The sequence below is a fragment of the Scophthalmus maximus genome, chromosome 19, assembly GCF_022379125.1.
Source record: "Scophthalmus maximus strain ysfricsl-2021 chromosome 19, ASM2237912v1, whole genome shotgun sequence".
Classification (NCBI taxonomy): Eukaryota; Metazoa; Chordata; class Actinopteri; order Pleuronectiformes; family Scophthalmidae; genus Scophthalmus; species Scophthalmus maximus.
In genome coordinates this window covers 8466140-8479859 of record NC_061533.1, presented here as the reverse complement: position 1 = coordinate 8479859, position 13720 = coordinate 8466140, and the positions used below count along the sequence as shown (strand labels likewise).

The 13720-nt window shown below is 40.5% G+C and overlaps 1 protein-coding gene across 2 annotated transcripts in view; it reads right to left on the bottom strand.

Moving 5' to 3' along the window:
* The window catches only part of LOC118313338 (dmX-like protein 1), a 44723-nt gene that overhangs the window by 10370 nt on the left and 20633 nt on the right, over positions 1 to 13720 (bottom strand). Inside the window, exons 27-42 of one of the 2 annotated variants that reach the window (XM_035638691.2) lie at positions 13463 to 13591; positions 13156 to 13294; positions 11511 to 12289; positions 11087 to 11188; positions 10496 to 10663; positions 9000 to 9191; positions 8705 to 8781; positions 6359 to 6480; positions 5416 to 5673; positions 4794 to 4996; positions 4418 to 4566; positions 4051 to 4136; positions 3722 to 3923; positions 3037 to 3154; positions 2535 to 2597; positions 490 to 576 (exon numbers count right to left, since the gene is read on the bottom strand). In XM_035638691.2, coding sequence (XP_035494584.2) covers positions 490 to 576; positions 2535 to 2597; positions 3037 to 3154; positions 3722 to 3923; positions 4051 to 4136; positions 4418 to 4566; positions 4794 to 4996; positions 5416 to 5673; positions 6359 to 6480; positions 8705 to 8781; positions 9000 to 9191; positions 10496 to 10663; positions 11087 to 11188; positions 11511 to 12289; positions 13156 to 13294; positions 13463 to 13591 — 2874 coding nt within the window. The remainder of the gene's footprint in view (positions 1 to 489; positions 577 to 2534; positions 2598 to 3036; positions 3155 to 3721; positions 3924 to 4050; positions 4137 to 4417; positions 4567 to 4793; positions 4997 to 5415; positions 5674 to 6358; positions 6481 to 8704; positions 8782 to 8999; positions 9192 to 10495; positions 10664 to 11086; positions 11189 to 11510; positions 12290 to 13155; positions 13295 to 13462; positions 13592 to 13720) is intronic. The other variant, XM_035638692.2, reaches the window with a different exon arrangement.

Genomic DNA, 13720 nt, shown 5'->3' with positions numbered 1-13720 from the left:
AATATATCGTACGAGTCGCGCCACTGGCCAAAGGGCTTAAATATTTGCTGTGAATTTGAATCGCGTGCCCTCATTTTGAAAGGTGTATTCGTCAAAGTGAAGCTATAACTCAAAGTTCAGGTTTTTTAAAATTCTGTTTGAATCCACCACCTTCAAATTCAGAATACAAAGTTGAATTTTTTTGGTTTGAGGCACATTGATTTTAAACATGCAGAGCTGAGCTATAACTACTTAAATCATTTATTTATTGGTCTCCAACAACTCATGTGGGGAATATCAGATTCTTAAGCAAATAAATCATCGACTGTGCTCAAAATATTGTCTAACATTTTTTTCCTCCTGGGCAATCTGGGGTCTTTTACAGAGAGTGACTCAGGTTCGTCTCAAAAGTTAGATTTGCTGCCAGGTCCTTCATCGTTAAACCAATGAAGCACTGGGCTTTTCTCACAGTGTGGAGTGTTGTTCAGTAACTGTGTATGAGAGTTGTACCTTGTTGATGGCAAAGGCTGTGATGATGTCAGATTCCTTGTGGATGATGCGTGCCTTTCCACCAGGGGAGCCCAGATCTGACCCAGTCTGCAAACAAACACACACATACACAATAAATCACCAACATGTAGATTCAAGTATTGCAGCTGAAACATTGGTAAACATTTCCTGCAGACAACAAAACAGCCTGACTTCAGATACATGCTACAGAACAATGACCTGACCAGATCCGTGGTTGGGGATGAAAAAGAGTCATATGATTTGCAGTGGAAGACAACGTAGCTGATGTTATTAAAGAGAGCTTCTGGCCGGGTGTACTCTTTGTTTCTCTACAGTGCACTCTATGTTTACGTGTTTGTTTACTCTTGCCTTTATGAGACAGAGGACATGTGAGATGCATCTGGCCACACTGTTAACCAACATACAGTAAACTGGGTTGGTGCCATTAGACTGCATGAGCACAACAAACCCCTGAGCAATGAGCACAAGCACACTGTGTACCATGTACAGTAGGGTCCTATGGGATGTATGCAGTAGCAAAGTATGCTACACTGTACTGTAGCTCCGCTGACGTAACATTTTGATGATGAAGTTACTTGAAATGAGACAGGCGTCCTTTCAGCATGAGACTGAATTAAAGTCTTCACTGCATTTATTCAGGGGGGAAAAGACAAAGGCTTTTTCTGTCAAAGGGAATAAAGTAAAACTAGACTTGCAAAAATCTAAATGTGGTGGTTTGCCATTTTCTCCGAGCACATAATCCCTGTGGGACTCAGATTCCCTGCGACAGAGCCTGACCCATTAATCAGAAGCTATTCAGCATCATAGTTTGTCCTCTGAGGGAATGGGTTAATTAACACTGAGCTAAATGGAGTAGCTATGACAAGGCAGCTTGCACAGCGAAAGCAAGAAGATTAGAAACCTGCTACGAAAGCACCGGTGTACAGTGCAATTCAAGATTTATGGCTCACATTCGCATGAATATTTATACTAAATGCAAGATTAATATCAAACACTGAGAGGAACATTCATAGTTCATGGCCTTGAAAATACGTGTAGTGTAATTCTGTCAAGTTCACAATTTTTAATGATTCCTAGATAATGTGTGACACGCCACATTTACTATTCTACTGTAGCAGGTGAATAAAAAGTGCATGATGTACATGTTCCCATCTAATTTACAGTACAGCTTGTACCACCCACACGTTGAGAGGTTTCATAAGCTTCAACAGAAGTACTAGCATTATAGTATGATACAGTTTATTCAATGGTCTTGTCAAAAAAGAACTGCAGTCAGTGATGAAAACATCACAGGTGGTTTCATCATTGACCAGTGTGATGTTACATCACACATTTTACGAGCATGCTACCAAAAACCTCTCAGATAAAACAAAGCCATTTTTGTAGTACAGGGTGGTCATTAAATGCATTTTATGATACAAATACCTTTAATTGTAAGATTTAGACTGATGTGATACTAACAGCACCTTAAGCTGCGGCACAGACAGTCAACTGTGTAATCAACCACACAGTTGTGAAACCAGTGATTTCCTTCTGTTGATTGTGACCGAAGGATTTTTCAAGTCAAAATCATGCAAACCAACATGAGAGATAATAGGTATGTTTTTAATAACGCTATGAAAAACTGGCAAATGTCATGGTTTTACTAAAGATATTAAATTTTCAGGATTATCACTTCCCTATTATCTATCAAAGCAATGTTTGTCCCGCCCCTAGGGTTTAAAAGTTTTTGAAAATTGTCAGTATCAATGCAATACGTTAATGTACATAGTATAAATGTGTATTTCTAAAGAAAAAAATATATAAATAGATAACAATATTTAATGTGTTCCTAAAACAATCTGTCACACACACACACACACACCACACACACACACACACACACACACACAATCTTAATTTCGCATAAAAAACTTAAATTGAAATCACTTATACTAACTATTAAAATCTATCAAAGTTGAGGTTGACACCGAGCCCGTCCCACTCCATTAGTACAAGCAGCAATTGGTGTTAAGTAGCAGTACCTGATTGTTTCCTGTCTCCTCCATCCCTGAACATTTCATATTGTCAGTCTGGTCCTCAACCGACTTTAATCATTTGGGGGAGCAGCATGGGGCAGACACAGACACACACACACAAACAAACACACACGCAACATACAGAACACAACACACAACAACGACAACCAGTGATGAACCATGCAAACACAAAGAAACGGAATTATTGTAAATGTTAACAAACAGGGTGTAATTATTTGAACAAAATTAAGAGCATCATCATGCAAATGGAGGCACCAATAGCACATGTGGTTGGCAAAAGAAATATTAACAAGCACAAATACGCCAACAGAGATGATAAAATAATAATGATGCAGTTTGCCTGAGGGGTAAATACAGAGATATGTTGTAGATTTTAATCATAACAAAATAGTTAGAGTGTTATTCAGTGACAATTAATACAATGTGCTAGCTGTGCAACACGGAGACAGCGCATGCAGTGGGCTGGCATTGTGTAAACATGGTGTACCTCGTTTGGGTCCCGAATCTTGGTGAAGATATTTCTAATGAAAGTCTCCTGCACTTCTTCCTGCTTGACCAGAAACTGCCACAGACGTTTCACTGGGAGCGCTGAGTGGTGGTTAGTCCTGGAAACAATAGAACATCTCCTGCATATTAACAGTCATGCTCATTAAATCAGTTGTATCAGCTCACCGAAGCACAACTAAATGTGTTAAAACATATTATTTCTGATTTAACCATTAGTGCTGGTCTGAAAAACGTACATATCTGCTGCTTAAAGCAATATACATCAAATTAACATGCACAATGTTGTTTCTTCCAAGAACAAAAAAAAAGGATCTCTACAGGACTACTATACAGCCCCAGAAATCTACAGAGGGTCAGTACGCACAGGAATAAAATTGTGGGTGTATGGTATGGATTCAATTATTCATGATGTTTACAGGCTGACCAGTAAATCTGAAGGCTTGAAATGATACAAGCTTGAAGGACAAGATAATGGTTTAGTGTCCACAAAAACAAAACTTTTGACTGCGTAACTACAACCATGTTCATCAACAAAACCAGAATGGCTGACAAATTTCAATTTGAATGTATTAAAGAAAAGGTCTCAAACTTCTCATAAACATTTTTTTTTCATCTTGTGTTCTTGGGTGAGAGTGTTGATTGGGTCACGCAGCTCACGGTGGTACCTGAATGGGGTGTTGGACGGTTCGAACAGGGCCTTGTGTCTGAGCAGGGCGGGGCCAGGTGCGGCCGTTTCATCCTGTGAGTGTGTGGAGATATACTTGGATGGCGGCCCCCCAAAGATCTCCAGTCTTTTCTGCAACACCTGCTCCCAGCGCTGCAAAGTCTTTAGCACAGCGTGACACAGTGGAGAGCCCACAGGCAGATCTGCATTAAGTAGGAGCAGGCACACACACAAAGGCAATAAGATTAGCTAAGACAGGCAATGAGAAATGGGGCGGCACTTATTTACCACCTGGACAATAGTACATCAGAGAGCGTGTGGTGCATTTACCTAATAGATCATATCCTGCCATTGGGTAAAATGACTTGAGGTTGACCAACACCAGCTGAACCATTGCCAGACGCATCAAACACCAACTAGGAGAAGAAGCCATTACAAATCAGATTACAGTTTTGAACATACACAATGTACATGGGTTCAAAGCTATTTAGACTCAATGTGGAGCAAACATTTGAGGCAGTGTAACTGAATGCATACAGACTCAAAGACATGGAGGTTTAGTATAGGCAGTTACATTTTTTCTGAGGGGTGCTCATTCAATCATCAGTCATGAAAAAGTATGCAATTTTCTGCGAAATGCCATGTGCAACATTACGTGAATGGGGGTGACGTCTGCCATCTCTGATTGCCTTGTTACCTATATGAATTGTGGTTTGAATGCTCTCGCCGTGGAGAGTTGGGGTCGAATACGTCTTCATATTCATATTCATCTTCGTCTTCATCTTGACTGCCCTGGCTCTCCTCGGAGTCGTACTCAATTCTGTTTTCTGATGGAGGCAGGAAAGGCTAGAAGACAGCATAACAAAAATGAAGAGGACAGATATACACACTGTGTTAGCTCAACAATAAAAGACACCTACTTTAGACAGTTTTAGTACATTTATTATAGATGAACCCTGAACATGAAACATTATTCCAATGACAAGCCAAGTTACCTCAAATAAACTCAGAAAAGTAAGAAAAATAGTCAAGATGAAAGGGCCATGTTTCAACTAAGATTTTTTTTTTTTTACCTTGGCAATAAAGTAATCCCAAATGCTGAGCTCTGGAGGGACAAATCGTTCTTTAAAGATGGAGGCAGCTTCTTGTTCCACTACAGGGACATGCTTGGGACTGGAGGGTCCCTCGCGCTCTATCCCAGACTCCTCTTTGGATCCACGGCGGGATGACAGAAGCCTGAATCGTCTGGACTTTCTGTCTGAGCCACTCGGAGAGGCTGGATTGTCAAGAAAAAGTGTTTGTCAAGATACTATACCCATGATTACACATGCCAAGCCTGACATTGCTTCCCCCCCCCCCCCCCAAAGGACAAATATTAAAATATCTTAAAGCTAAAACATAAACAACACAAGAACAATACACACAAACAAAAAGTAGTTAAAATGCTCATATAATGTCAAATTAGCAGGAATTACAGATATATTAGATCAGGTTTCACCTGCTAACCATGAGAGCAGCAGGGGGAGTGTGATGGACACAGCTCCCACACTAATCGGTTAATGCATTTCACTATGTCCTACAGACGGGAATCCACTTAATTTAGTAGGACTGATTTGATTTAGCTACTGGGTCACCCCACACAGAGAGGCAGCCACTCAGGTGGACCGTCAGAAAGAGAACCAGAGAAACAATCACCTAGTGGGGGTGTTCTCGTCGGGCTGTTGGGTTTTTCTATGACAGGGGTCCGGGCACCTCCTCCAAACACCGTCACCCAAAGCTGGCTATTGAGAGGGTGGGCCATGATGCGAAACAGCTCGTTGCTGGAGTGGGTGGCCATGCCGTGAACAAACAGACTGAGGAATACGGCGGTCAAGATCTCGCAGAGCAGCACCGCCAAGCCTGGCTGGCTCTCCTCACCTGCTGAGCTCAGCAGACGGATCAGAGATGCGATACCTGGAGAGCGGGATGAGAAAGGGAGAGCAGGAAGAAAAAGATGAGGAAAAAGACAGCACTACTGTTAAAGCACTTTAAGTGTTTAAACAACAACAACAACTGTTACTTCAGATAAAATATAACAAACAAAAATTCCCATGTAACCGAAGAAGGCAACATAAAGTTAATTTGCCTTTGAGAAACAGAAAAGCAGAATATTTAGTCCACTATAAGTCACCCTATTGTGAAATACATTTAAAGTAAATAGTAACTTGACTGAGCTTTTATAGAGCATTTCTAGTCTTATGGACCTATCAACGCACTTTACAACACAGTTGGCACTTTGTCTATCAGTCATGTCGTCTCACATGCTGTTGGCACAGCAAATTTCAGGGTTAATTTGGGGTTCAGAGTCTTGCCAAAGGACACTTCCTAGTGTGGAGTAGAAAAGCCAGGAATCAAACCACCGACCCTTCGAGTAGAGGACGACCTGCTCTTTCTCAAGATCGACAGCTGCCCCATATAGGACAATATTCAAAATTTCACTTATTGACAACGCTTTTCATAAAAAATATAAATAAACAACAACAATGAAGCGATTCTACTGACAAGTAATTTCCGATAAAACGTACTCCATGGTCTTCTTAAATAAAAACTAGGGCTGTCACGGTATTGACTTTTTCCTCTTCTGTTTTGCTTGATTTACCTGGCCACTGTGCAGGAGACGTGTTGGGCTGAACAGACTCATCCACGCTGACAGCCCTGGCTGGCTGCTTCTGAGACAGCAACACACTCTGGTAAACAATCCCGGTGAAATGGTTCATATGGCTGTTTGGAGATGAAACAGATAAAAGAGATGGAACCCATGGAATCAGCATAAGGGCACAATGCAAACCATTGATTTATGTTACACATGAAATGCTTTACTGAAAAGTGAACTTTCAAAAATTGGGTTAGGTGGTATAAATATATTATGTCTGAATGTTTTAACTTCGCTCTGAATTCTGGGAAGCAACTGTTTGTAGGAAAAGACGCACCAGTGTCAAACTGTTCTGTCAAGACATAAAATACTAATGGGCTTTGAATCTCAGGTTTGCTGCCGATAAAAGCTTTGTGGAAATAGAGAAGGAAAGCTCCATGATGAAGAAAGCAGATACAATAAACCCATGTTATTCAGCTATTGGTTACTTCATTAAAAGTCCAATGAATTAAACTGAAGTTGACTCGATAACAGTCAGAGAGAGAAAAGAGCAGAACATACGTCAAAATACAGTCAACTTGGCAGCAACACTCAACCCCCACAACCTACATCATGAGATAGCTTTTAAAACATTCACACTCACTTGCTCTCTCACTCACACACTCAGGAGGAAAAAAAAGAAAAAAAAGAAGCACAGTTTCATCAAACCACTGCAGCGACACACCAGGAGAGTTTATTTCATAATTAACATAACAAAGACAGTGTTAAATTTGCTAAATTAGTTAGACTGTTCAACTCCCAGCAGTGTGTAGAAGATGGCTGTTTGTGTGCATGTGTTAAGCATATAGAAGATAAGGAAGACGCAAAACCAATTGCTCATTTAATCAAATTGCTTTAAGTTGAGCGATATTTTTTAATACCAAGTTAAGAGAGCTTGCTCTCCAAATATGAATGCATGTTCCATACAAAATTCTCTCCTTTTTGACACATAATTTAAATGATACAAGCAATTCTACTTTTGGTGTCGCAGCACTGTGGCTTCCAAGGTCCCAGAGTGGTCCTGCGTGAGTTAAAATAAATGTGCTCAACATCAAGCAATATGGCCGAACCGTGATAGGAACTCCGCACAGCTGTATGCCAGATGGGTAATATGAAAAAAAGAAAAAAGAAAAAAAAGAATCCCACACTGGATTCCTACTGGGTTGCTGTCAAAGTGATTAGGAGTTATGGTATGTTCACATCCTAAATGAACACTGTTTCTTCCATCTGTCAAAAGTAGAGATCAAATTAAACATTTACACTAAGAATTATAAACAGCAGCCTTGCAGCTTTCATAAATTATTTCCAACAAGATCAAAACAGACAAGTGACTGCCATATTTTTAGTTTGCAGACTTCCAACATGTTTTTCTTTTTTAAGCCTTAAATGGCATCACTTTGTAAAGCCTTGTAAAAACCAGCCCAAAGCATGTGCTAAGATGATTGTTCATAAACAAACCCTACGACATCTTGAAAATTATTTTCCACTTAAATTTGTAGTGTTTGCCTTGTGTGTGCACTATTCTCTCATTACAAAGTACTCTTGGTTACCAGCAGCCATGTCCTTCCTCCTTATTTCTTATTATTCTGCTCCAATAAGCCTAAAAACCCTCCAACACACACACACACACACACACACACACACACACACACACACACACACACACACACACAGAGACACACACACACACACACACACACACACACACACACACACACACACACACACACACACACACACACACACACACACACACACACACACACACACACACACACACACACACACACACACACACACACACACACACACACACACACACACAACCAGAGGACATAAATTAACTTGATTTTTGTCAGCATTGTGTCCATGAAAGTGGCAGTGCTAAGTCATGACTCATGACAGATAAATAATCCAGTGGCAGCTAGTGCTGTTAATGGAGTTGTGTCAAGGTGAATGTGGTGGGAAATGAATAAGTTGTATCAAAGCTAAGAATCGTTTTAAGACGTATTAAGAATTCAAGAATCTTGCTCACAGAGATGCTTTCTTGTAGGAACCTACTATGTACTCAAACCGTTCTGATTCAGGCTGCATAAAAGTATTTTTTTTTTCCATAAGAACGGACTGGGACGTGCAGAGATTTATTCCTCTATATCCCCAAATCAATGTGAAGAAATGGATGGCTTTGAGAATAGCTTGTGATATGCAAGTGATGTGATTTATGGGTTCAGTATAAAGCTGCTGATTATGGTGCTTTGTGGAAAAGTCCCTGAATCATGACAGATTAATAAGTGAGAGCATATAGACGCGTACCTGTAGGTGTGTCCATCACACAGACACTGATATATACAGGCCGACAAAGAAGCAGCCAAGGTGTGCATCACATAGATCTGAAACAACAGAATAATGAATTTGCAGTAATTGTTTCATATTTTATAAATATAAATATTTTCTTATGTTTTACTGTATGGGTCATTGCACACATCTCCCAGTATTGGTGCTTGCTTTCAATAAAACTCAAATGTATAGCTTCTCTTAAAGAAAACCTTGAAGTCCACTCTTTGGATGCAAAGCAGAAATAGATAGATGTGACCTGAAGCTGCCTCACCTCATTGTTAATGACATCAGGATGGGGAGGAGAGTCAAGTGCATTGATGGTCTGCAAGATGTCGTGGGTCAGGTTGGTCAGGTAGACGATGGGATTGGCCACCACTGTCTTCACATTGGCTGTGCAAGCCATTAGAAGAGGGATCAAGGTTGGTTGGGAACTTGATGTCACCACTGACTGGGTGGAGTTGTCCTGTACACAACAAAGTGTTAGCTACATTCTGCATTCTCAAAACTTTTTTTAGAGGATAGAAGAGACGGCTCACAGAGAGAACTAAAAATTTAGTGCTTTGAAGTTCAGTGCTTTGAACTTTTCCTGAGCCATAATAAAAAACAGGACGAGCAAACTGCTGGAGTGTCATATATGCCCCTGTACTTATGTAAGAACAGGATGTGTGTTAGCAATGGAGGAGTGACTGGTTGTTTGTGAGCTAGAGATGTTTATGTCAAAAAAGATCTCTGTGTGTGTGTGTGTGTGTGTGTGTGTGTGTGTGTGTTCACTAGATTCCTGATTCCTGTGTAATAACACCAGAGGCCCATGTTCATTATGCTTGATGAATCACATTTTGTTGTCACCAAGCTTCTTAACAGAAATCCAGACAAAAGGAGAAATACAAAAAAAATTCCTCTACAACAACAACAGAGACATTTGACAACCCTGGGACCAAAGTGGGGACAAAAGCTTTTATTCCAAAATTAAAGTGAAAAAGAACAGAAAGGACGACCAGTAACTATTGACTGTGCTAAAATTCACGAGGCCCCATTCTGGCTCATTGAGTTGTTTACCTCACTAATTTAATTCAAACTTCTATTAGTCAGCCTAAGGCAGGACCTCCCTCAGGAGCTCAGAGATTCAGCACAACCTGTCAAACCATTGCTGGAGGTGTGCCGACATTTGCCAATGCATGATAAGAAGATGTGTGTTTGTGGAATCTGGTATTCAGTATTCCTCTCTGCTAAATAACATTGCAATTCTGCTTACCAGTGTAAACAGTTTATTGAAATTATTATTGTTTTTCCTTTAAAAAAAATTTGTAATGATTAAGTCAAATTATGTCATATTTAGATTGTACTGTAGGGTCTATGTCCAGATCCTATGTCAGGTTAAGTTTGGGCAGGCTTTACTACCTCTACTACCATGTGTCTTGTGATGGAGAACTCGAATGCAAGACAAGGGTCAAAAGAGCCATTATCCATAATTCATTATTTTTTCTCACTTCACTGATTCGGACCTGCTTGCTTAGTCTGACAAGCACCCAACCCCCTAACAAATAAAAACACTTCATTTTATAAAATATATTTTTCCCAACAAATTGTCAATAGAGCATCTAAATTAATAAATGACTAATTGTTTTATCCTTTCTATCAGCAACCAAATAAAAAATTGACAACAGTGTCACAGTGGGAACAGCCATACAGCCAGACTAACTTGGATGCCACTGTCATGCTCAGTTTATCGGTGGCCTTTATTTGTTAGTCTGTGCATGTTTTAATTACCTGGTGAGACTCCTGAAGCAGCAATATGAGCTCCATGCGTACAGAAGCCAGTCCTCCACCGTGGGAGCCATGCAAGCTGCAGTAGCTAAGAAACATCCGCAGCAAGGGCTGGTTACTCTGCAGCCAGTGTCTCCTGCTCCTCTGGCTGTCACCACGAGGGCTTCCAGGCTTGGGGAAAAAACAACAAACATTTTTTCCTTATTAGTTTTATATACGAATCAATCATCATCCCTGTAAATGTGCCAACGTTCAGCAACTGGCTAGTGTTCAAATAATAGCCCCAGTATCGTAGGCTCGAAAACAACTATACATTAATCTATTCTGGCAACAATAAGTAGTGGGTCTTTGAAATGTCATTTTAAAACAATACGGTACGAGAGTAGGTATGTATAATTACGCTTGCTGCTGGAACTGAATCAATTGTAGAAGGAAAAACATAATTTTTTGTGCAGCAGTAACAGGTTTTTGTAACACAACAACAAAAAGGGTCTGACAATCAGACTTCCAAGAAAGACTGGTGCAACTAACTAATGCTATTGTTTTAACTTTTTATTAAAGCTAGCCATCTAACAAATCTAAGTCTCCAACTACCTGTTCCTCCTCCTCCGCCGACCCAGACACAGAGGCATCACCCAGGACAGACAGCTCTGGCAGGCAGGGCTTGTAGCTGCAGCAACGCTGGAGAGCCACCACCTAGGGAAAAAAGAAATAGAAATGTGTTTTAAAATTAATTTATCAAGAAAGGAATTCATCAGTCAAAGCAAAACATTTCACCAAAACGTCAATACTGTTTTCAAAGGAGGTGGTAAACAACTCGACAAGAGAAAACCACTGGGATTATTAACATTATGAGGTTATGAAGAAGGGAGAGATGTGTGGGAGTTATGCAAGGTTTTACATTTTTACTGAGTGAACCTTAGGGTGCAGCCAGAAAAAATGCATCACAACATAAATGAATATTAAAACCCAAAGATACTGTGGGTTTGACCTTTGAGTCTGAAAGTCTTAGAATTACCTCTCTTTCTAACCACTGGTAGAGCTGGTAACGTAGCTTCCCCCCATCGACTTCATACCCTGTCGACAGAGTTCGGAGCTCATTGGTCATTATCTTCAAGCAGGCAGTAAACTTTAGCTGGGCGACCAAGATGTCATCAGACGGTGCGATGAAGTCATTGCTGTCCTCACTGTCCTCTCCCATTAGCGGTGACATGACATCCTGTGTGTCCTGGAACACACTGCTGCTGTCTGCAATTCTACCAGTCTTGGGATTTTTAATTTCTTCTTCGTCCTCATCCTCTTCTTCCTCGTCCTTGTCACTGTCCCACTTTAGCTCCAGGTGCTCATCTGGGAGTGTCACAGAGGGCTGGCTCCAGTCAAAACTTAACACTGAGTCTGATTTACTGACGGATAAGCTGTTCCCGTCTGACTCGTAGCCATTCAGGGACGGTTGAGACCAATCTGAGGCTTGTCCGTCCTTACTGCCAGCACTGAGTTCACCAGAGATTCCTGTATCCTCCTGATTCGGGACTTTGGAATGTTTGTGGACTTTGGGCATCTTGGAGAGGATTACAAGTGCAAGCATGGGGCAGCCAGCTTGTAGGTGTGCATATGCAGCTGTGAAAAACAGTCTTCTCTCATCCAGGCTAACGGAGTCAGCCCTGCGACCCTCAGCAGTAAGGCCAACTTTAGCCTTGTCTGAAGAACCAAAATGGCGGCGAAGGAGAAGTGGGTGGGTCCGGAGGTAGGTGTAAAAGTTGAAAACCTCAGGGTTGCACGTCGACACAGAGGAGGAACCTGTAGAAGATGAAAAAAGTCAAGATTTGGAAGGAACTTGTGTTGGTAGAAAAAAAAGGAACAAACAATGTCAAAGGACCAGAAAACTCATAGTGAGACAGCACATCATTTACTAAAATAGAAAAAAATAATTCAACTTGGATTCATCAATGTTTCCTTTCTCTGTAAGCACATTAGATGTGCTTTGAAATGGTCATTTATGAGACAGGGATGTTGATCTGGGACTGGTTTGGCTCTTAATATGAAGTTCTCTGACGTGAACTTAATATGAAGTTCACGTCTTCATCTATTCTTAAGGCAAGTTGCATATTTTCTTTAATTAAGTGCCCTTTCATGTCCAGTAGGTCGCAATGACTTGTACAATTTAACATACTTAAAAGACCAAAAATAGTTGCACAGCTGAAACATTTTGTGAAAGCAGAGGATTCAAACACACTGACAAATTACAGTCTGAATAAACTCCCTTTCAATTTCAACAAATTATGGGATGGTTTTAGCAAAACTACATAAACCACAAGACAACATAACTATATATTCTTTGAAAACATATTACTAATACTTATTAATACAGTAAGTATTGCTGTGTTTGACCAATACTTATCATATTTAAAGAAAACAGTCACTATCAGCAGTCAGAACATAATGTATTTAAGTTCTTATAATTTCAAGGGGATAATTTGGAAAAATGCATAACAGTAGGGTGGTGGGCTTGCTTCGACTGAAATAATGAAATCAGGGGTAACAATTCTGTAGATTATCAATTAAATGTAAACATAGAGGTTTCTGATTATTGCAGAGACAAACTGTACTATTTTAATTTCACCTTTGCATATAGGTATGTAAAAAAAGAAGCACTGCAGACCTACCAGTGTCACATTTGCTCTCAGTGGACCTAGAGCTGTTGCTGTTGGTAGGTTGCTCGAGTAAAGTGTCCAAGGCTCCGCTGTAGTCCTCTAGGACCCAGTGAGCCATGCTCCGCAGGAACGGGTCTGGATGGGCTGAAATCTGAAATATATAGAGATTAACAATGACTCACTCTGGTTTCTGCAGTGTATCACTTTTAAATGCCCGAGTCAAACAACGCTTGGTAGTTTGATGAAACAGTGCAAGCTACACAATAAAAAAAACAACCAATAGCTTGTGGAGGCTGTGACAGACAAACCCTCTATGCACCTGTCTATCTTGACCCAGAACATGTCTCTGGAGGATCTTTTTATAGGTGGACGCTGTTTCAAACTCAGACTCGTACAATCTGGAGATTACAAGAGCCAGCTGTAGGTCCTGCATTTTCTCCAAACAAACCTGGGAGGAGGAGGAAACAAAGCACAGTTAATAACTGTTTAAAAAATGGATCTTGGAGCTACTATCACATGAATGAATGGGGTGAGACAAGACCGCATAAAGCCGACAATTAATACGTAATCTAGATAC